The sequence below is a fragment of the Lethenteron reissneri genome, chromosome 21 (assembly GCF_015708825.2).
Source record: "Lethenteron reissneri isolate LAM-NWPU_2019-01 chromosome 21, ASM1570882v1, whole genome shotgun sequence".
Lineage (NCBI taxonomy): Eukaryota > Metazoa > Chordata > Hyperoartia > Petromyzontiformes > Petromyzontidae > Lethenteron > Lethenteron reissneri.
The window spans coordinates 6156058-6181053 of record NC_083799.1 but is presented as its reverse complement, the minus strand read 5'-3'; the positions used below and the strand labels follow the sequence as shown (position 1 = coordinate 6181053).

General features: G+C 48.0%; 1 protein-coding gene across 1 annotated transcript in view; it reads left to right on the top strand.

Annotated features, from left to right (window-relative positions):
• Nucleotides 1-1796: 1796 nt before the first annotated feature.
• LOC133345129 (potassium voltage-gated channel subfamily H member 8-like) overlaps nucleotides 1797-24996 on the top strand; it is a 147210-nt gene continuing 124010 nt past the window's right edge. Inside the window, 1 exon segment of the mRNA XM_061555625.1 lies at nucleotides 1797-2368. Within this exon segment, the coding sequence (XP_061411609.1) occupies nucleotides 2293-2368 (76 nt within the window). The 5' untranslated portion in view covers nucleotides 1797-2292.

Genomic DNA, 24996 nt, shown 5'->3' with positions numbered 1-24996 from the left:
TCAAATTGAGTTGTTTTAAATTAATTATTCATTTTGTCTGCTGTTATTGAATTTTAGTGTGGTGTATATCTCGTCTGAATGTGCTGTTCATTATCGGGGGGGGGGAGGGGGGCGGGTGTTACGATGTATCAAGAAAAGTAAGTGGGCTTTGTCAGGGCACGCCGCGAGAAAGAAGGGTCGAGACTAACGACGGACTGGCAGCCAATCAAGGGAGAGAACGCGCCTGAGTGCACGCCAGCAACCACAGAGATTAAGTCATGAAACGACGTGGATTGTTGTGACATCGCAGTACCTTGACAGGCGGCTCCTGGTTATAATTACACGCGTTCCATCAACAGCACTTAGACCACTTATGGTACTGAAATGCCATCGTTATCAACATCAGCCATTACCAGTCTGCTGCGAGATGAAGGGCCCTCCGTCCCGTCGCCATGCAATACTCAATTTCGCACCCGCACGCGAGCCGACTTCAACCCTCCATCCCCGCTCGATACATTCTAATAATGAACGTTGCGTGTATTTGTTTCCAAAATCACGCAGAAGGGCCCGAGTTAGATGCTTTTGGTGGACACGCGCTGCCGCTGGCAATTGAAACGTAAACGGCGCTGAGAACTGGCGTGGTGACTTTCACCGCTGCCTTTGTTTCCAGAAGAAACTGACTGCGCACCGTCACGTGGCCAGTGCGGGCCCATTACACACAACGAGGAGAAGCCTCCTCCTCCTCGTCTCTATTTGCCTCCTCCTCGTCTCTATTTGCCTCCTCCTCGTCTCTATTTGCCTCCTCCTCGTCTCTATTTGCCTCACAGTCAATACAAGGAGGAGGTAAAGGCGCCGCCCTGCAATGTCTTTCTCACGCCGCCACTACCGTCGGAAGGACCGCCACTCGAGGGAGTTCAAAAGAACCCTCTGGAAGTGATTCTCGCCTATTCCACCACGCTGGCGAGACGTCTCGGAAGAGGTGGGGGTACCCACGCTTTACCCCCCCCACCCCCCACACGCGACCTGTTGTCGATCGATTGTGGTGTGCCAATATAAGACTGGTGAGGGGAGCGAAGCAGCAATGTGAGATGAAACCAATTCGTGTGTGTGGGCTTTGAGCAACACATGTCGCGAGAAGAGACGATGGCCGAATGTCAAAAATCACAACTGAGTAGACGCCACAAAATGCAATGCGTCCGAGAGGATGTCCGCCGAGGAGTTGGAGCGATGAAATGAGCTCGAGACTACTTTAGTCGGAGAGCCTGTCCTCCAACAGGGGACTGACCATGGCGCATAATGGCGATGATAGTTTGCAGCTTGCTGGCTAATTACGCACGCGTGCAACGCGTTCAGATTAGTGTTTTGTGTGTCTTCTTTAGTTCTTTGCCATCGTATTGAAATTGCACCGATGTGCAGAATCTTCGCTGGGGGAATAGATTATCGACGGGGATTCGCGTTACGATGATGGAAATGCCATATCGCTAGAGCCTTCTCTCTCTCTCTACATCTATTCCGGGGGGTGGGGGTCCCTACGCTCATTTTCACCCTCGCATCACTGCCGACAAATTGAAGAGCATCGCGTAAATCCGGGACAGTGGGGGGAGTAGAGAATGTGCAGGTGGAGGTGATCACATCTCCATACCCCTCTGCTTCCACCCATCCAATCATTCCCCCCTCCCCCTTCCTATGAGCTTGAAACCATACCACCCGTCCGACCACCAATGGTGTGGGGAGGCGAGGGTAAGAGATAAAGGAGGAGCAGGCGATCAAGAACGGGTGAAAGGGAGGGAGCGAAAACGCCGCGCGCTCACGACACGTCCACTACTACAAGTACAGCAGCTGGCCGAAAAGCAGACCAACCCAGCTCACGCACGCACCACGGCTAGACGCGAGACCGCACTTACCACCATCGACAAAGCAACAATAGCAACAAAGATAACACAGTGCCGACCGGAGAACACAGTCCACGGGAACGTTATTTACTGTCCATATCATCTCCTGCAAGTGGGCGCGTTCCGCGAAGTTGCACACGGGCGGTCTATTCCACTCCAGCTGCAGAAGCGTTTTGGCCGCTCGCTCGCGCGCGCACGCACGCACGCAAGCGCCCACCCGCCCGCGCGCCCCAATGTCTGTCCGCAGCGGAGTCCGCGCGCGCGACCCGCGGGCCCCGCGCGCGTGCCCGTAGGAGCGACGGCCGTGCGGTGGCCCCGAGCAAAACAGAGCCATGCGGCGTGGATCCGTGAGCGCAGCCCCCGGACCTCTCTACACCGAGTCCCCACTATTTGATGGACGCAGCCGTAACAGCGGAGCAAAATGCCTGTGATGAAGGGACTGCTCGCTCCGCAGAACACCTTTCTGGATACCATCGCCACCCGCTTTGATGGGACACGTAAGTTTTGTTTTCGCGACAGTCTTGTGCAACGTGCCCCCCCCCCCCCCCGACCTCTCTGCCGGGCCACGCCGGAGACGGTCGCGTGCGTGTGGGCATGCGTGTGTGTATGTGTGTGCCAGTATGTGTCACAGCGTGCGCTATTGTGCGTCCGTCACAGTGGTTGGAGTACTGCGATACAACTCCCGGCCACCTAGGATTGATGCACAATATAGCGGTGGTACTGGTAACTAAGCCTGTTTTGGTGTGCTCCGAAATCGCATCGGCCTTAAATGATGACCTGTTGCGACGTGATGCACTTGGAGAAACCAAAGATACCTGGCGTCCTGTTGGCCGCACCACTCCGCTCGTGAGCCCTGCTGATGTTAACAGTTGATCACTAACAACATTTTCCACAGCAGTATATATGGCTATATTATGTTGGAGATCTTTGTATTGTGTGCGTGTCACCTTAGGTTGATCACTGTGTTACGATTCCCGCCACCTGGATTCGATTCCTGGTCATGCCCAACAACAGTAGCAGTGTTATCTGAACCTGTTCCCGGGGGTAGATTCGCCCTAAATGAATACATGTTATGGAATGTGGACAGCAGCAATGTGGGTAATAGCACTCGCGCTTAGAGTGCACAAGGCAAAATGTGAAATATTGTGTGTGTGAAATCGAGTATTACCCGCCGTGCCAGAACTACGTGGGTGGCGCTGAGATGAGCAATCAACAACAACGCCTATGCTGTGCTGCCCTTTTCAGCATGCGCCGAGTTAATAATAGTAACTCGATATTGCGCAGCTTGCGACGGACCCGCAACCTATGTGCAGAAATGCAATTTCGTTTTGTGTCAGATTACACAATAATCTCCTGAAACAGGCGGGAAAAGATAAACCTTCATTCACAACAAAGAGAGAAAAAAATCGGCTGCTACATGAGCCGATTGTTATGCATAATTGCAATTAATTTCCTTTTCTGATGGTAGTAATCAGGAATGAATGGCGGCTTAAATTACACATTGCTTTTTAATAAAGTTTAATGCCCGTGTAATTAGGGAGTTTAAGTGTGTTCAGCATCTTAGGGCAGTGCTTACGGAACCCTTATTTTCAAGGTCGGGTTTAAAAACGAAGACTGCATCCATTTGTGCGTATATATGTGTGTAGTACTACATATATTAACACATGCGGGGTGGTATAAGTCCCTTTCACTGTATGGATATTCAACCTAATTGCCCTGGGCTTGGCAAGTGAGCAAGCTATAGCCGTGGATTCGTGCTTCATTCAGCACCAAGGACGGCGACCGCCTGCGTGGCACCAGATGCTGCTGCTATCTTCGATGGGGATCGTTGCTTAACCCAGGCCATGCGAACGTTTGGCGTGGCAACGCGTGCATTCAGTTTTCTGTTGAGATCATCAAGTTACGATTCATGGGCGTAAAAAATTATCGTGATTAAAGCATCAAATCGTGTCCGTAAATTGCATCATTTCAGATTTTCTGTACGGTTCATTGGTATGTCAAAGTTACTGACAATTATATTTTTAAGTCTAATAGTTATCACGAGAACGGAAAATGTGGTGAATCGTGGTGGTGATGGTGAATTTGTAATATACTTGAATCAAATGGTATGTACCAGACACATACATGCGCATAGGTGAGATCCCGCTGAAAGTAATGTTTTATGACAGACCTGTGGGTGCAAAGTTGCAAACAATACGGCTAAATTAGAATGAATAACGTATTTGAAAATGTTTTCATGCCGAGCTCATTCATTAGTAATGTGTATTTTGAGAAGATATTGACGTCAGTTTCATACATACTGTATGGTATTAGTTTTAGAGTTGCAGGGTGCGATGTTTACGCTTGAAGCCATGTGGTCCTTGCGTTATTCCCTGTAGCCCCGCCAAGTTATAGTGAGTTAAATTCCTCATTGAGATTCAACTCGGTCTATTATCTATCCCAACTCAATAAAAAAGGCATCGCCTTGTGGGGATTCAACAGCGATCGTCTCCTGGAGAGACTTCTCGCTCCCCCCGCCTCCGCCATGGAGATGTGGAATTTCCTTCACTGGGTTATGGTGCTCAACGGAGATGAACGACAATGTCATAACCGAGGCGCATGCTCGGGAATCGAACAGGTGTTCCGATAGCTGTGGAGCAGCGTGTTCTCTGTGTAGGGTGTTCCTACACACCTACACAGGTTCGTCACACTACATATTCCAAGTGGAGCCAATTAAAGTAAACATAGTAGAAAGTTTAGTCTTTAATGATCTCATCTCATTCCACCTGATGTGGCTGGCATGGAAAATCTACGATGAATAATCCCTCGAATTCGCTCGCAATTTAAAGTATCCTCGTAAACCTGATATGCAAACTGTATTTTGTATTTAGTTATTTACATATGCAAATATTATTTTGTAGTTGTTGAGCTTCTGTTTCACATCACAGTGATGTTATTTGAGAGAGTCCATTCGGTTGAAAACGCTTTACAGACATCCACACTACGTCAATAGTGGGCTGAATGTAGCTGATATATTGTACACCTATCTCGATTGTGAGCTGCTGTTTGTGTGTATTTAGAGCCTTGAGTCCTTGATAAACATGGGAACATAAGAGAAGGCGATTCGACGCTGCCTACAATCAATCGCCCTGAAAGGGCCAAAGTTTGTCAAGTCTCAGAAGCTAAACCTGGTTAATACTTTTACTACCACGGCTTGCTAGGCGTTTTATGAATACGAGTTATGAGACTGAGGTGAGGTTTTCTGCATCAGCTCGCATTAGAGAGTCATTGGTATCATTGCGTTTTTGCAATCACCAGAGATGCACCTTTCACATCGAGCACCCGGAGCAAATTAATTTTGAATTTGCATTTTTTTTAAAATATTAAACCCATGCATCTGAATATGTTTTTGCAAACAACACCACCGTGAATCATCCGTCGTTCGTCGGTCAACAGAATGCCTTTAGTCGCAAATCACATCTCGCGTGTGATTTAACCTACGCAAATGCGTTATTTAATCCTTATTACGACAGCGGCACTTCAAACAATACCATCTCAAGCAACAACAATTTCCCACAATACAGGCTTACTGTACAATTTCACGAACCTCATTACCATATTGGCTTTGTGCGTGTGTTTTTAAGCGTTTAATGTGAAGGCGTGCCAATTCGTGGAAGGTTTACTTGCCTGATGCTGATTAATCGGTGTGCCATGAAATGCCAGCTGTCATTTAAACAGGAGAGAGGGAGAGATGAAGTATGAACATTTTGGTTTGCGCTCTATTTGCAAATAAAACATGAATAAAGCCTGCCCGCACAAAGCAAGGTCACGAGTAGTGTACGGTCAATGCAAATTATTAGTTTGTTTCCCCCGCTTATATCCTCTACTTTGTTATGCGGCTATTTGCATTTTGCACAGCGCCGTTGCAAACGAGCCTCTGCAGCAAAGCACGGCGGGCTCACGTGCGAGTGCTTGTGAGAGTGTGCACGGGCTCGTGTACTCTTGTGTGCGTGTGGGGAGCGGTAGTGTAGCCGTTAGCGCACTGCGCTTCGAACCTGGCGATCCGAGACGATTATCTGAATCGGTCTTCGGCCTCCCCTAAGTCCCACTCAGCCTCGAAATGAGTACCCGGTACGGTGTGTAAAAGTCAACATTGGGGAGACAAAGGCGGCCTGGGGTGGTGTTAGCCACCCACCCCCCCTTCTTGTAGAGTACCGTACTTCAGGGTGCTACGACTCGCTCACATGACTTGCGCGAACAATCCGTTAAAATGCTCCACGGGTTATCTCTGTATTTTCATGTTCTTGTTTGTTGCGGTTGCACCCGATTCAAGAGCCGCATGGCTCACAGGGCTATACCTAATAAATGAACTGAACTGATTTGTGTGTGCATGATAGCGAGAGCAGGGGCTCTTATCCGCTTGCGTGTGTGTGCGCCCGTGTAGAACCTGTGAGCTCTATTCCCCGTAGATTTCCCTTGGAAAACGCGCCGGCCCTTGTTGAAGCAGCCTCATCAGCGCTGCTGAGACGCGTCACACTGCGCCGCATGTAAAGTTGAATCGTCGCGTTCGGCCGTGTTCCCACTTCCCCCCCCCCCCCCCCCCAAAAAAAAAAAATTAGCGGATCGAGATACTTGTGAAAAACATCCTGGGATCTCCACCCACCAGCGTTGCTGCCACTTTAATGCGAGGGTCAGAGAGCCGTAATTTTATTTCTACGTGACTGCCATAATGTGGCTTGATACACTGTGGGTAACCTTAAAGTTGTGATCAAGATCGTGTTGTTGCATTTAACGCGACTTTGCAATGTAGCATGCGCTTTCCCATTGTAGTCCACACGCACACACCACACACATACTGTAGCGGCTGAATATCCCATTGATAGAGACAGCGAGAGAGCGTGGGGGGGGGGGGGCTTCACATTCATCGAGACATTTCGTTTTACATTTTTTTAAGCGGTGCTTCCAGCTTTCTCATTGGGATTAATCTGTGTCGGTTATCCAGCCCGACTCAATACAATACGTGAAATTATTTCCCAGAAATTCTTCAAAATCTTGAACACGTTGCTCGACTGATTTATTGCGTAAACAAGAACCAATATAGGGTGGCCGAGTCCATCTTGTTAAAAATCTACCTGTAAAAACACTACATTGTTTAAATTTTAAATTCCCGAATGTATTTCGTTAAGAGTGGACGATAAATTCGTGGAGAGCTTTAACAAATATTGAGTGGCACTATTTTAAGATCCGGCAATTGGGCCATATTGCATACAATCCGCAATGTTGCGAGCGGCGTGTGCGATATTGCACCGATTATAACACGCAGTTTTCCTCCTGTATATTAAAGAAAAAGTTGGGGTGCGTCTGATAATCTGGTAGATGTGTGTGTGTGTGTGGCCGTGACCATATTAGTGTAACTTTATTGACACATGGACAGAGTGTTGGGGTGCGCAACTTTTAACGTGTAGACAACATTTCTTAACCACTGCCTCACCACTCTGGAAGATGAATGAGAAATTTCAAAAGTTTATGAATAGGTATGCAGCAATTTACCCCCCCCCCCCCCACCACCACTCCAGCATTTCAATGGTTGTCATGATTTGGGGCCACAATTCCCTTTGATAATTATACAAAAAAAATTCAATTAATATAAAAAAGAAATTCAATTATTATAAGAATTGCATATTTTTATTATAATAATGGAATTTTTTTGTGATAGTTGAACTCTTTTAAATTATATTTGTAATGTCTCTTGCTTGTTCCATCCTGATTGTACTCTTTGGCACGTCCTGTCTTGTTTGTTCTGTATCTTTGTGACAGTATTGTCGAGATATATTAGCAGTTTAAACAATTAATTCATATGTGTACGATTTGATGCATGGTATCATGAGTGTAAGAATAACTTTTATTCAATTAACCGTTGAACATATAGTTATCCGTGTCGCGATGACACTGCCAATCCGGTCCTACGTTACCTGCTGCCCGAGCCACATTTAGACCCTGTAATTCCTGTGGTGGTACCAATGAATAACACGTAAATTGTTCGAGCCATATTAATTCAATTAAATAATCAATTGCCCTTAAAAGTATTGCCCCTATTTACAACGGTCTCCGTGAATTTTGCGTATTTATTTTTTATTCCCCAGATATTTTTGAACTCTGAACAAATGTTACTTTACGGGTTGGAGTGTTTTACAGTTTTTGGTAATTTTAGCGCTGACCCGAACACACGGGTGGGATCTGTGGTGTCTAAATTTGTCTGCGACAGCAGGCCTGGTACACCCTGTGAATGTCATTGATGCAATTATGTGCCCTCCACGCAAACTCGATACTTCGGACCATAAAACTCTACGGCAATTTTAATTTTGGACAATGGTCGCCGGCAATCGCCACTGGCAATTATTTGCTGCACCGTTTTATATCTGGAAAAATAACCCACTTATGTTATCCAAATTCGGACAATTTGATTGCTACTCCACTAGAGAGCAACTGGATGGAAAATTCCAATCACAACGCAGAGGTCACATGCCTGTCCGAGATTGTGTGTTCTGTAGACCACCCGTTTTCCATCAAACACACATTTTAACAAAGTATTTTTTTCATTGGATTACCATAGCGGTCACTCGTTTTAATTAGCATACCAAATTGCATTGGTTCCTCTTAGTAAATGCCTGCCAATGATATTCTTGGTGACAACTGTCCTAAATTTGTCCAAGGATGTCATGACCTTTAAACATTGAGGAGGATGTGGATGGTAATCTGATCTATTGTACCACGTTGGCCAAACGTTATGGAAAATGTGCGAGTACCCACACTTTAACTCACCACGATCGACGAACTGCGGTGGACCAATTTAGACTGCTGGGTGGGGGGGTGAAGAAACGTGCTCCATCGTGTCAACTGCCACACTCGGAGATCAAACTGGCAACCTGGATTACAAGTCCAGTGTGCTGCCAACCATTACCATAATTGATAGCATACAATCCAGAATTTTTAAAAATCACTAGGAAGGAATGGCATTTGGCTGTTCAAACAGCATCTAAATCACATGTAATTTAATAATAATTTCATAATGGTAACGTATCGCTGCATGTTTTGTCATCCGCCAGGGAGATGTATAATGACTGGGTGGTCTCGCTCATGTGGGTTGCATCAGCCTCCGTCGTGACGAGACCTGCCACTTTGTCGTTGCCTGATGAGCTCATATGATTCGAGTAATTGTCAGCCACGGCGCAAGCACCCTGCCCCCTAAACCCACGTACTTCGGTCATCCTAACCACTTCACGTCCACATGGCGGACCTTACTTTACATGAGTACCCCCCCCTCCACGCAGACGACAAATCGTGCATTCATTCGTTTGTTTCTCAGTCCGCTTGTCCTGGTGAAGGTCATGGCGGCAGCATATTGAGTATGGCGGTCCAGACCTCCCTTTCCCTGGCGACAGACTCTAGCTCTTCCTGGGGAATTCTCAGGCATTCCCAGGCCAGCCGAGCGACATAGTCCCACCAGCGCATCCTGGGCCGGCCCCAGGGTCTTCGCCCAGTGGGACATGCCAGGTAGAGTTCCAGTGGGAGTCTACCGGGGGGTATCCTTACCAGGTACCCGAACCACCTCATCTCGCTCCTCTCAACTCCGAGGCTCTCCCAGATTACTAAGCTCCTCGCTCGATCACGGAAATCGAGCCCGGCAACCCTGTACCTACGATCTCATCCTTTCGGCCATTACCCAAGGCTCATGGACCATAGGTGAGGGTAGGAATGTAGAATCGACCTGTAAACCGAGAGCTTTGTTCGAAAACTCGGCTCTCGCTTCACTACCACGAAACGGTACAGTGCCCGCTACACTGCAGACGCCGCACCTCCCGCTCCACTTACCATCACTCGCGAAAAAGACCCCTAAGGGCAGCTGTTCCCCCCTCATCTGGAGAGAACAATCCACCGTCTCCCAGGAGTAAACCATGACCTCAGATTTGTAGGTGATCCTCATCCCAGCCGCTACACACTCCGCATCAATCCGTTCAAGTGCACACTGGAGATCAGACTGACGAGGCAAAGAGGACAACGTCATTTACAAAAAGCAGCGACGTCACCTCCATGGCCTGCTACTGGATACTCTCCATACCTCGGCTGCGCCTTGATATCCTGTCCATGAAAATCACAAACAGGAGTGGAGACAAGACGCACCCTTGGCAGAATCCAACACCAATAGTGAACGACTTTAATTTATGGTGAGCCCACAGGACGGGCGACAAATTTGAAAGTTAAAATAAACCATTTTTATTTAACCAGGCAAGGCCCAGTGAACTATATAGCATTTTTTAAAGAAACGACCTGGCTATCAAAAATGATAGCTTAAAGAAGTGGCTTATCAAATGCGAAGGGGGGGAAACGGAGGAGCTGGGACAAATCCATGCAACCACGGGGAGAACATGCAAACTCCAAACATACAGGGGTCGGGATCTATCTTGCCTGTGTAGTGCCGTAGATGGGCCACGCTTACCAGCAGTGGTAGACGAGGTCCATCTGCAAGGGTGCCCCGTATCACCAGGGGGGGCTGCGGGGAATCTATGATCCCACGCAACGCCTCCCTTCGATGGGCAAAGGGGCATAAAAGGGGACCTCTCCAGCCGATCAGGACCAGTCGCAGCTCAAGACCCAAGACCAGCCAGCTTAGGACCCTGGACCCCTTCACCCCGCTTGACCTTGTAAGGGCCGGGATGCTGTGCGGGCTAGTGGTGGGACTCTGGCACTCCCGGCTCTACGTCCTTGTAAGCGCGAATTCCGAGGAAGCCAGAGTCTCGACCCGCACCTTGGCTGGGTCAGGTCAGGTAGCCTCCCCTAGGGTAATTGTAGCCGGAGGACCCGAGAGCGTAACCAGTTTCAGGCACGCTAGGAGGAGGCTGCGTCCCGAGGCTGCGTCCCTAGGCTGCGTCCCTAGGCTGCGTCCCTATGCTGTAACAGACTATCAGGACTGTTGGAGTGTGGTATCGTAATAAAGAAGTTATCTCTACAAGTGTCTCCGGAACCCATTACACCTGCATACCAGGCGAGGGAGATACCATCTCACCCTCACGGCGCGCTCAGAAAACGTGTACGTAACAGATTTAGAGCCTGTCGCAGTATTCAAGCAGTTTCCTGTGCAGAGACAACCGCCGGGTGGGGTGGTCTCTGGGATTGTGGGAGGAAGCGAGCAACTCTCGAGAGCCTTGGATAAGCTCCTTTAGGCGAGCCGTGTTACGTTTTGCCACGGCAAGGGGCGTTGTGTGCAATTGTAGGGGTGGGTGCATGCGTGAAAAAGGAACCGTGCATGCTCAGGAAAAATGTAAACGTTTTTCGTCGTGCTGCCTCTGTAACAGAATGTGATGCTTGCAGCGTGAATGCATGGGTCCGTGTTTTGTATGCGAGATTTGGATATTGAATTTCACTTCGCATCTTATTAACATGTATTATTTAAGGTGGCCAGGTGGATCCGGGTCGGCGCACCCGAGTCGGTACCGATGAGATTCTGGGATACAATTTTGGTTTTAGTTGCCAGCTCTTAGACCAGGTTTCTCAAGTGCCGCAAGTTAATGATTTCAGTCTTGTCACCAAATTACTTTACAATAAAACTACTATATTAAGATTATTGCCTCGCTTAATTGTTGGATACAATCTAGTCCGAATGTGCATGAGAGGATCACCTACAAGGATCTCCGAAGTAGTTCTATTATATTTCGTTATGCGGGACATTCTCTAGCACAATTGTCGGTTTTGCGAAGTGATCCATTTACAGATACCTCACTGATTTCTAATGACCCTCTTGCTTTCTTTGTCAGTGGGTGATTGAATATTGACAAAATTAATCATAGTATGTTCTAATATATAAATATGTTAAGATTGGTAAAATACGTGTAGATGCTTTGAAATAAAATGTTGTTTTCTCTATTTTTTTTTTATTATTTTAGTGGGGCATCTCTATTTTGTCGCGTTGTTAAATTTGTGCTTCATAATTGGTTACCAAATTAAAATGACCGCTAAACAGTGGTTGCCAATTTTCTGCGCACATAAAATGACTTGCGCAATAAAAAAAAGAAAGTCACTTGTAATGGGCATAGGCGCTGTAATAAACTTATTTTTTGGTGATGCTGATAATAAAATTGTTGAATTATAATGAAGAAAATGACAATTCAAAAAATTAGTCCCGAGCAAGCAAGGAATAGCAATGGACGTCGATACAAGATTCAGTCCCGTCAATTTGATATCCGCAATGCACACCTCTGCTGTTATCTCCCAATGATGCCCAACGAGCCGCCATTTGCGGCAAAGCACAGAGTCTCAGCGGGACATAGGGCAAGATCTTAAAAATCAACTCGGAAATGATAGTTGCCACCAGTATTGACGAGCATTCTTATTCAAACCCCTCTATCAATCCGATAACAGCGGATGAACCTGCGGTCGTGGCAACAACTCTATGGACCAACTCCGACCACTGACCTGGTCGGAGCAGACGGTTAGCCCGATCAAAGTCCGAACCCTCTCACACCGATGCACAACGGGAATGAAAACTGATGGAATGAGATTAGTGAGGTGAATTCAGGGGCCGAGTGTGTGATGTGTCGCGACTCGCATTCAGGTATAGTGGAGGACGGTCGGGTGAAATGACGGCGGTGGTCCGGGGAGGCGTCATCGCGGTATGCGGCAGCCCGACAAGACGTGTCCCATTTAGGCCACAGTTGTAGCACACAATAAGCCCACTCCCAGGACGAGGAGATGTCTTCCGTCGTTGTTGTTCATCCCATCACACCTCACCAGCCTCCGACTTGGGTCAATGCGCAGGATTGGACGGGCTCCACGTCTTTAGTTGTATCACGTGCCTCATGAGGCGTGGTACACATGCCGTTGCAAGAGCTGTTGCGCCTAGATGCAGCTGGCAGGAAGACATTGAGGTCTTTAGCCAGAGCCAGCAATCTCGCGAGGACCAACGAGTCGACTCCGTCATGGTCCCTCTTTGGGAGGGCAGCCTTTGCTAGCACCAAAAGTGTGCTACGGAAGGCGTCTTGGCCTCGCCCCTTCTTCGCGCAGTGAACTTGTGGGGCACATTTGACGGTGGATCATAAATCGCCGCCATTTGGTCAAAGGCTTGATGTTGCGTGGCCCTTTCCGACGGTGGGCTGGTGAAAAAAGCCACCAAGGCATCGTCGTCAAGTGCAGCGGGCAGCGCTCTCAGTGCCTCCGCCTCCGTCCACCCTACCAAGTCACTGTTCGTCCGAAACCGCCGCTTGAAGGCCACCCAGTCACCTCCGGCGGCTGTGAATTATTTAACGAAGGGCAGTCGTCGCCTGAGAGATGGAACGTCCACAGGTGCACTTGACGCAGCCTCAAATTTGGCGGGATCCTCTCTCCGCTCCACCATTAAAAATGGCAGCCGCGTGCACGTGTTGCGCCACGGAAGTTCCATGTTGGCGGGAAATGGCGGCGGAATGTTCCATCCCGCGCGGCTCTGTTGCTCTCTCCTCCACCGCTGGCTCCTCTTGGTGGAGCTCCACGACGATGGACGCCATGGCTTGGAGAAATTCTGCGAGTGTGCTGTATGGTGCTCCCTCCCCGATGGCAGTGAGCTGTAACGTGGACGGTCGACGCGCTGCTCCGCCAATGGCGCCTCACTTTCCTTCTCCGGGGTCGCCATACGCGGGGCTGTTTGAGGGATGAGTTAATCGTCCTCGTCGTCTAACGTCCCGGTATGTGGTCTGCTTCGTGCAAACATAACTAAGTAACGTTTGGCCCCTTCTGACCCCAGTTGTAGTGAGTTCAACTGAGTCGCAGACGTACTCTTTGGAGGCAACACATTTATTAACACCAACACACGGGGTAACTGCCCCTTTACAGAATAACAGCCTATGGTGGTGACCACCAGGCTAACTACACTAATTACACAGTAACTAGCAACAATGGACCGGACCACAGCTTGGGTCCCGGTCAATGTGTTGGAGACTCTGTAGGACGTAGAACGTAGACGAAGGTTTCTTCAGGATGAACAACAGCGCCGGTCCCTCTGGGGGACCCGGCTTGTATCTTCTGTGGTGTGGCTGGCTCCGCCCTTGAGCCACGACCACCTTCCAGAATTCTGGAACAGAATCTTGACCCTGACACGTGACCACCCCTAGCCCCCACTTGGGGCCCCTGTGTAGACTTAACAGGTCACGTGTCCTCTGGGGTCAACCAGAGTGCCACGGCCTATAGTAACCCCATCTCCATGGCTGGCACTCCCACACCCTATCCTGTAGAGGCCGGCACTGCACGCCGAGCGTGGTGCTTTCCAGCGCTATCGATCAGCGCTCACCGAGCCCCTCCAGGGCCGGTACTGCACTCACATCCCAGTGGTGCCCGCAATATCAATACATCGCACGCTGTGCCTGTCTAGGGCCGGCAAACACAGAGTGACATCCCGAGATGTCACAAATAATGTTTGGGGAGTGGTTGTTCAGTGATTAGTGCACTTCATAATGAACCCAGCGACCTCGGTTCTTCTATGAGCCACAGCCAACGTCGGTGGCGAGTAATATCTGAACCAGTCCTGGGCCTCTCCTAGGTCGACTCAGCCTTAATTGAGTATGTCACACGGTGTGTGTAAACATCGGTACGAGAGAGATGGTCCTGGCCACAACATGTCCTCGTGCACGATCCCCACCTTAATAGGTATTCGTTAACAGCACTACGAACCCAACGACCAGAGTTCGATTCCTGCTCAAGGCCAACACCAGTGACGATAATTTGAACCCATCATGGGCGTCGCCTAGGTCGACTCGGCCTCAAATGAGTACCCACTGCGACGTGTAAACGTCACTGGGAAGACAAAAGAGGCTGGGCATGGTGCTGGCCACCCACCACCTCGTGCTGGCCTTCATTGGTGCTCGCTAACAGCAATTGCCCCAAATCTGTTACAGGCTATGCGGAGGATGTGTGTGTGTGTCCATGCGTGTCTTTGTGGCCCTGATGCCATCGCAACCTCTCAGGTCATTCAGGGCTGTCGGGAGGCAGGAGGTTAAATTTGAACCGTGTGGCACCACAACCCAGTCTTTGTGCAGCACCGTTCTTGCGTGCGTGAGACCCTTCAGCCCTCCCTGCATTGTGCCTTAAGGTCATCTGGCTTCTAATGGGTGTGGAATGCGAGCACAAACGGGGTGGTTGTTGGCCTCCGTGCCAATCACGCGGGCCGGAGCATTGGGGGGCGGAGCCTGGTCGATGGAGCGTGTGGAAGGAGCCACTGCTCATTTCAGCTCCAATGGGAGACGAGGTGAACGGGGGGCGGAGACGGGGGCAGGACTGAAGGAGAAGTCTGGGTCACATGATGAGAAGGATATAGGGGGAGAGCCGGAAGGAGATCGGGAGTGGGAACGGAGCGAGAATAGGAGGAAGCCACGCTGGGCAGAACGGGAGCAGCGGCGCCATCTGCCACGTGACATGGGGTCGACGGGGCTAGAGGGGTGTGAGGGCTAGCCGAGTGTGCGGGGCACACGTGGCTAGTAAGTGACTAGCGGAGTGTGCGGGGCACACGGAGAGAGAGCGGAGCGGCCACCAGCGAGTGCGGCCCACACGGAGCGTGCACAGATGGGGCACGGGTCGGGCCGAGGACCAGCGGGGTGCGGTACGAAGAACCTAAATAAACGACACAACGGAGACCAAGAAAGCCTAACAGAGTCGTTTATTACATTGGGGTCAGAAGTGGAACATGATGTCTAAGCACCTCAAGAAAAATAATATACCGGCACCATCTTCAGTAGACGAAGAGGATCTTCCTCCGGCGGTAGCAGTCCCAACCATGGAAGGCATGGGCGAAGCGGCGACGAGCGACTAGCCAGGAGTACAGGATGTCGTTGGGGCGGCCGGGCCGCCTATGTCGACGGGCGTCGAGGACGGCTGGTGACACGTCGCAGTCCAGCTTGATTCGCTGCGGGCCGTTTTGCTGCAATTACTCACCCTGGTGGCGCCAGCGATGATGTCGGATCGCCCAAGCGGGGAGCCTTCGAGGTGGGGCCGAGCCGTCCGCCATTAGGGCCTGTGCGACGCTTCCCGCCCTCTCCGACACGCGGCACGACGCCGCCATCTTGGGCGTGGTCGGGGACGAACGGCGGGAAGCCGCCATCTTGTCGCCTCCACTGCGGGAAGCCGCCATCTTGTCGCCTCCATTGCGGGAAGCCGCCATCTTGTCGCCTCTACTGCGGGAAGCTGCCATCTTGTCGCCTCCACTGCGGGAAGCCGCCATCTTGTCGCCTCCACCGCGAGAAGCCGCCATCTTGTCGCCTCCACCGCGGGAAGCCGCCATCTTGTCGCCTCCACTGCGGGAAGCCGCCATCTTGTCGCCTCCACCGCGGGAAGCCGCCATCTTTACAGGTGCATTAGATTCTTGCACCTGTTTTTGTTTGCTTACAAACACCCAACCAAATGCCGCAGAGGTTCCCAATTCAAATCTCAGTTGGGAGTCGACTCGAGCCTTCATCCTGTTGGAGAAGTCCTCATTAGTTGCCCTATGAATAGGCTCATCCCAGCCATAACAATGTGGCGTTTACACTACTGGCTCAGGAATGTATATAGAACATATAGTGGAAATTGATCTCTACTTTTTTTCATTACCTCTAAATATTATCATCATAAGCCATGATCTATACACTGTTGGATGAATGCCTCCCTATGCCGTCACCATTTTTTTGGCCTCGCAATGTAACGATTCGACTGGTGTGAAATATGCACGAACCAACATCTGAATTCATAGAGTGAATATCTTTACTTCGAAACAATTTAGGAAATATCTTAAAGCCAGCCTACGTTACACATTTTTATAATGCGTGCCTTACGACAATTACCAAAAATTATGCTTACAGCGATAACAATCTAAAACAACCGAAAATTACTTTTCAAAAGATCAATACAAACCGGCTTTATGTGTGCGTGTTTTTGTATGACCGTAATCGCCGCATGTTTACGCTTGATTCACCCCCCCCCCCCCCTGCTCCCCGTATCTTAGGCAGACTGTGGGCCATGCAGATAAAGAGGCACAATGCGTACAGCGCGAACATGAGCGCGCTCCGTGGTGCGCGCGGCGCATGAAAAGGCGCTGCGTTTTCGTTGTCACTAGTCCTTTTTCTGGCTTTGTATAACGGCGTACGTTCGAGGCAACGTACTCCCTGACCGAACATAATTCCCTCGCACATTAAAGCGTGAGGAACAAGTGCCGTGTAGATGCGTGGGGGGGATTTTTTTAGCCGTTTCGCTTGAACGTGGCTGTAATTTGTAACGTGACATGGTGATGCGATATGTCAGGAGCACACGTCAATAACCGCAAAGGTCACGTAAAATTGGTTGGCGAACTGTCACTTCTTACAGTGCCTCTTTTCAGTTTATTTAAACTGCGATAAATTGAATGATTTTCACGTGAAATGGTACAACGTGCGCTAACCCTGACCCCGAAAACCCCTTGTAAGTTTGACGTGAGCCGCTCCACACACAGTAGGGTGGGGATATAGCGTGTGAGAATGGAAATATGAAATATCATGTTAACTGCTCACCGAGACTCACTGTAGAATGAATCTGAATGTCATGTTGTACAAATACAGCGCACCTTGAATTTACATATACGTGCTTATTTAAAGTGGCTAGTCATTTTTTTTGTTCATTCGTAATTTTTTTTCCAGTGGGAGCTGTCTTAACCATCTCTCCATGTGCTGTATACTGAGATGATGCGATGTTTTAACCATCTCTACATGTGCTGTATACTGAGATGGTGCGATGTTTTAACCATCTCTACATGTGCTGTATACTGAGATAATGCGATGTTTTCGCATGACTCTCAAAATATGAATGTTTCCAGGGGAGGTGTCCGGGTGCCTCAAGGGTCATGGCACTGAGCAAGCACCGCTGATGATCTGGGTTTAAATTGATCAAAGCAGATTATCAGGTGTAGTGAGTTGATGGTCTCAACCGGTCAATATGACTACACACAAATCCACAACTGTAATCAGGCTTGTTTCAGCTCTAAAATCTGACACATTTGTGTCGATTGACATGCGCCTAATAGTGCATTAACGGTTTGCAACCAAGTGTGAATATAGGAATCTATGGAAGTGACTTCAGCAGTAGTTTTTGATGTCATCTTCCGATCAGCACGTGGCATCCGGGCATCGCGTGGAGTAACCTTCACCGAGCAGCGGCTAGTTCGTGGCTGACGATGATAATGATGATGTTTATTGTGATCCTGTCTTCTAAGCCAGCATGCTATTCAGCCACATGTGTGCAATACCAAATGCGTATTTGTAAATGTATCGGCATCTTTCTGCTGAAATGACTTTCCTGACAACGTGCGTACCACTGAAGACCCTCCTGCTTTATCATGTCCTGTGTTTTTGTTTCACAAAGTGGAGTGATTCTTGAGTTAGAGCCGCTGAAATCAAATAGCTGTGTATCAGAGGTAGTTCTGTGGTATCTGAAATAGCTCTGATATTTGCTTCCTGGAGCTGTTATCTAACATAAAGAGTTGCACTGGTCTGCAGAAATCCCGAATGTATTCATCCTATCATGGCATTATGCCGATTATGCAATCAGGATACAACTGGGGAGTGGGGATTGAGTGGGACACCCAAACATTCCAGAGCTGAACTATAATCGCACCCACAACACATGAAACAGAGTTATCTAAATTATAGCCACTGCAATCACGTTCCAGCTTCCAGTGGTGTCTGATTGAAAGCCAGATAAGTTTTGATAACACAGGCATGTAGCCGGGTGGATGGTATAGCACAGTTCTCAATTGTAGGGTTTGTCACGTGACATCTTGGCTTGGATTAACAACGCAGCGTGCATTATCCAGATACAAGTTGTAGAACTGCATTTTGCGCACTGGTGCATTGTAAGCGGGTGATGCAGCTGGCCCCACTGCACTGTGTGATGATGGCATTACCCCTCCAGGGGGAGGGAATTCCCTGGGTCGATGTCCAACATCCATGAGCATTTGGTGATGTGAACCAGGAATTCCTTCAGCGGCCAATCGATTGCTCTCCCTCCCATATACCGTGCGTTGTGCTATTCACCAAGAATCAATCCCCCCCCCCCCCATTCCCACTTTGCCCCGCGCCCACGCCTGCTCGACTTGATCATTGATGCGAGCTTTTTGTGAAATCAGCTCATCGCATCGTTACGTGATCACGTCGTGAGGCCTGTCCGTTGTGCGGTGTCCAACATGCAGCGACGTGTTTTGTTCGACTCCTATGTGTTGCGGTGATTATCGCGTGATTTGTGGACATCTTGCCTTTCACCAATGGATGCAATGATTCATCCAGCGATGGACTGACAAAGGACTGTATTCAACAAGTGGTAATTTATTTCGGTAAATTTATCATTGTTTTGTTCTCGGTATTGTTGGTCTGGCTTCGTAATTAATCTGCAGTGTCGAATAAAGCGGTATGTCGTGATATTCTCCGCTCTAATATAACTACAGACTCCGTAATGAATGTTTGCCCTGAATAGGCGGTACTCACTTTTGTGCAAATGGGCCATTTTACTTTCAAAGTGGCAATAAATGCTGGGCATCTTTGTCCTCACAGCAGAGGGAGGTGGCAATTAAAATACGAGCGCTCATTTTCAGAAGAAATTCCAGAGGTGTGTTTTGAGCTGAGCGACGAATAGACGGCAGCTTTGACGCTCTTTGTGACTTGTGAGCGCAACATCCAATCCAGTGCCACACTTCACTGGTTTACTTCAGTGAGCTCGGGAGTCCTAGGGAAAGCTAGAGCGCCTTCCATGTAACTCTCGAATGCAGCTTCTATTATCCAGCGCGGGTTGGCCATGCCACAGCTTGTTGCTCTTAGATTTTCATAGTGAGGGACAGTATGTGAGCATGAGTGTGTGGGGAGTAGTGGCCTATTGGTAAGCAACACTGCGGTCCAAACCCGGTGACCCGAATTCAATCTGCCCTCATGGCCAACGTCATTGACGAATATCTGAACTGGTTCTGGGTCTCCCTTAGGTCAACTCAGATTGAAAGGAATACGTGTCACATTGTCCTTTATCATAGGTGCTCGCTAAAAGCACGTGTCCTAATAGTCCGATACGGCTATAACGAGAGTCTTTGTATGCCGTTATGGGGTGCGGTGGTGCAGTAGTTGGTTCACTGCAGTACGAACGAGACGAGTTAAATTCCTGGTCATGGCTAACATCCTTGGCAGGTGATATTTGAACTGGTTCTGGGTCTCACTCCTTTTAGGTCGACTCGGCCTTACTATATTTAATTATGCATTGTGTAACATCAGCACTGTAGAGACAACAGCGAACGGCAGTTAATAGTGGCCATAATATCCCCTCGTTTACTATTCCAGCCTTAATAGGTGCTCACTTGCCCTGGCGGCTTATGAGGCTATGCAGAGGATATTCGTCTTCGCGTGAAAGAGCAGGCAGTGTCGATAAAACCTTTTTCAGAATCCAGGAGGAATCAACCCAGGAATTACAAATCGCTTACAGCAGTTTAAGCAACTACAGCAATCCCTCACCAACCACAGGTTTATGTTCCTGGAAAATCCCACATTAGGCATTTTCGCGGTTGGGGAGGGATTCCTGTATATGCACTTTGCAGTGGCGAATCGTGGTATGGGCCCGAATGAAAGGAATGGATATCTGGGCCCCCCCACCACCACCGTCAGGACCCCCCACTGTCCAATTTAGCCCGCCGCTCTTCATAGCCCAGCACCTGGGCCCCTCCAGTCCACGGGCTCTGTGGTGCAGTAGCACCGCCTGCACACTCCAAAGCTACTGCACTGGCACTTTTTTTTTAACAATGTTTTTTCAGGAAAGAGCAGACTAAGCATCCTAAACATGGCACAGATTGCGAACAGCAACATGCAACCCTTGTGTTCCTTAATATTGCATTATCGGCATAGAAGTGAAATGCTGTATACGATTAACCAAGTGGTGTTGTTATGGGACAATGCTAATCTCACAAATCAGAAGAGTGCGAGTTCAAATGTAGGTCAATGATTATTGTAGCCCATCAACATTACCGTAAATTAGAGTTAAGCCTGGTTAGTACATACTTGGGTTGGAGAATGTGTCTGGGAATACCAGATGTTGTAGGCTTGGACTGCACAGTGGCAAGGGAGATGGCAGTGGAGATGGCAGTGTCTGTTCAGAGCTTTGATTGGGTTTGTAACGGTGCGTCCTTTTACAGGTAGGAACATTGTTCCACACTGCCCACCAGGGATTATTTGTCTGTCTGTCGTGCATAAATAAATATATCAATACACACAGCTCTTTGATTGGTGGAGACCTACTGCCGGATACGGAGAGGGGAGGTGCCTAAGGGAGGAGGGTCAGGGGAGGGGCCTAAGGAAGGGGGGAGTCAGGAGAGGGGCCTGAGGGGGGGGGAGGGGGGTCAGGGGAGGGGCCTAAGAATATGAGGTGGTCAGGGGAGGGGCCTAAGGGAGGGGTGTCAGCGGAGGAGCTTGAGTAGGCCTCGGCAAGGTAAGGTAATTTACCCTTTTTACCGGGTAAAGGTAAAGGGTAAAGCTGTCGACATGCCAAGGGGTAAGGTAAAGGGTAGGGTAAAGGTAGCTTGGAAGAATTACCTGGTAGGGTAAATGTGCGCGAAGTATTACCAGGTAAATACGGTACCTTATGTATCGCTAAAAGCTCCATGGCGCAGTCCGTGGCCTCCATTTAATAAGTAATATAAAAAAAATTAAACACTCTTTTATTAAATGTACTAGTAATGGCAGAACTCCACGACTCCAGGAAGTGGCCCCGAAGCTTGCCATAATGTAAGGGGACCGTGGCCAATTACAGCCAACGTCAGTTGACCGTGGACAATTAGACCCAAGCCGAAACATAACATATTAAAAATTATGTTTAAAAACAGATACTTTTTATGATACAATATAGCGTTGTCATAAGTATGACATAAGTATACCAAGTTTGCAGTCTATACCATATTGGGAAGTGGGTTAAAATTGAGTTGCAAGATTTGAGGATACGACAATGACAGCAACAATGACAACAGACAGAGTGGGTTCAAAGAAAGCGTGTAAAATTGGAATCGAGAGTATTCTAAATGTATAAAGCGCTCTACCCAGCATTTACCGTTATAAACCTTGTTCATGTGTAGTACCCCAGTAATTACCCTGTAATCGGGTAATTTGTATGGGGTAAGGGTAAAAGGTAGGGTAAAGGTAGGCTCGTTGCTTTTTACCATTTACCTTTTTACCTTACCTGCTAAAGGGTAAAAGGTAGGGTAGAGCGATTGTATTGTGGTAAGGTAAAAGGTAGGGTAAATTTTGTCTTGTTTTTTTTTACCGTTTAACTTTTACCTTACCTTGTGGAGGCCTAGGCTTGAGGGTGGGGAGGGTCCTAAGCAAAGGGGAAGGGCCGATAGTTAAGGGGGCTGGCTACCTGGCTGGCTGCCTGGCTACCTCAAGTCAAGTTATCTTTTATACAGGTAGGAACAACAGGTTCCACATTGCCCAACACGATTTCTTTGTCTGTCGTGCATATTTGTCTGTCGTGCACCCCCCCCCCCTTCCCTTAGACCCCCCTTCCTTTAGGCCCCTCCCCTGACCACCTCCTTATATTCTTAGGCCCCTCCCCTGACCCCCCCCTCAGGCCCCTCTCCTGACTCCCCCCTTCCTTAGGCCCCTCCCCTGACCCTCCTCCCTTAGGCACCTCCCCTCTCCGTACCCGGCAGTAGGTCTCCACCAATTGTAATAGTAATGTAAAACATCGATATACAATTAATGAGTGCTGAGTCAGACCTGGCCCTGCCTTCTCTTCACCAACCCCCGTGGGGAGGAATTCATCCAGCAGTGGATTGACAAAGAGTTGTACGGAAGATACCGTACTTAATATAGCTTTCATTTATGCATACATTTCATATAATAAATAAATGGAAGTGATTTGATGTAACGCAGTATCGTTCTACAAACACATCGCTGGATATAAAAATGACAAACATCCGTGGAGATTTGACAGCATACTGTGATTTTCAGTAAGATAATTATATTCTTCTCATATTTAAATACAATTATTTTTCTCCAGCAAAACGAATGACAGTTTTAGCAATGGTCATACACAAATTTAACTCTGTCGTCAAGGGCAATGCAGCAAGGCTGCGAGATAAAATCCTTATTTTGGTTTTACTCAGCCCATCACCCATCCAGGATCACTTAAAATAACTACCACTTTTGGGCAAGTCAACAGTGGTTGTCTTGTGGATGGTCTTCGCTGTTCTTGATGCATTATAATAATGACCACGTGCATGTCCAGGCCATTTATAAATCCACTGCTAGATGGTAGCTCCCCCCCCCCCCCCCCCCCCCCCAGCTAATAGGATCACATCAAATTCAGGTCACCGGATTCATAGCACGGTACACGAACCACTGCCCAACCGTTCCATACACGCTGTAGTGTATAAGAACGTGCAATTCATAGTATTTAATCAGTCCCTCCAGAAAAACGCGATTATGCGATCGCAAGATTCCACGCAAAATCAGCCAAAGTCCACATATTTATGCGGGGGGCGCGTTTTTTCAAATACGCCGCACTTTCGCCGCATAAATTGCAGATTTCCGCGTGCAAAATATGCGGGCTTGCGTGATTTCATAATCCCCGCATTTTCGTTGCAAAAAGTCACATATATCTTAGCAGAAAGTTGAAAAATGTTGCGTTTACTTCACACAAGCGCAGCCATTTCCCCTGTTGCCATGGGAACGTTATGAAGTGTTAGAGGCTACGTAGTTAGTTTTATTCAGGAGTTTATGCAACTTTACAGTTGAAAGATTGCACTTTTTTGTTAGTAGTATGTAAATTTACATTACTGTAAGACTGTACTGTTACTGTATTGCTTACGTTACTGTGCACTGAAAACACTTATTTTAACAGATGTCTGTTTTGTATAGCTACCTCTGTAAAACAGGAAGCACACATTTTATTTTTTAATATTTTATTTATTCATTTTTACAGAAGTTGTAGCATATTTATTTAGTAAAGCTACAGAACTTGTTCGACTCAATGTTTTGTAAGTTTGAGCCATCTGTTTGTTAAGGTCTGAAATAAAACAAGATGAGAACTTAAATATTCCCAGCACTTTCTGTGATGTAGTATGCTTGCTTATCATAGGAAGTAATAAGAAATGACTCTTTACATTAAAGTAGTAGCCTAGTGAATAGGGTGTTGGGGGAATCACTTTTTTTTCTCTTTTTCATCAAACCGCAGTTTTTGCAAGTTCCCGCAATTTTTGCAAGTTCCCGCAATTTAATCGCATAAAATTGCATAAATATCCCGCATATTCCATCGCATTTTTAAAGAAAACGTGCCGCATAATCAACGATTTTTGCCCGCAACAATCACCAAAAAACTCCGCGTTTTTCTGGAGGGACTGTTTAATGGAACTTTCAACATGTTTGCTGATGGCGGTCTATTCTCATCTGGAATGGAGAGGCGCTATCGCCTGCTTCTCCGAGCGGTCTGATTTACCGTGGCTACACCAAAAGTGCTTATTCATGGAAACAGCAAATCCTGTGAAATAATAAATTATTACGGAGTTGGAAACTTGTATAAAACGTGCAATGGTCAAATCGAGTGTAAAATATCGTCGGTTCGTTATTCTTCCAACAATCAGAAAGCTGTGACAATGGATCATTTGCAGATGTTTGTATTTACTGCTGCGATTATCCGGCACTTGAAAGGCATGTGCTGTGCATGCAATCATGTTCAGCTGCTTGGCGATTTTAACTAGAAGATTCGCCGAACCTGCTGCCTGAAAAAGGTGAAGGTGCCCGGCTTACACAGCAAAAGTAAATCCCGCGACAAAAATTAGAAAATGTGAGGTATGTGTTTTATAAACGGTATTCATCATCACAATCATCAGCCAAGCTCTATCCATGGATGGTTGAAGACCTTTCCACGCCATTGACATCCCATACCAGGGTCCTGCGCTGCCACGATCGAAATTACTCCTGCACATAATCTGATTGTATCGCTCCATCTCCTTTGAGGGCACGAGATGGAGCGATACAATTCCTACCTTTGCTGGTTAAACATATTTAATGCAGCTCCCAGAGACAGTCTGGTCCTTCCGTATATTTATTATGAATAAAGTCCACTGACAACTCAACGAGTAACCGCGAGTGACTCTATA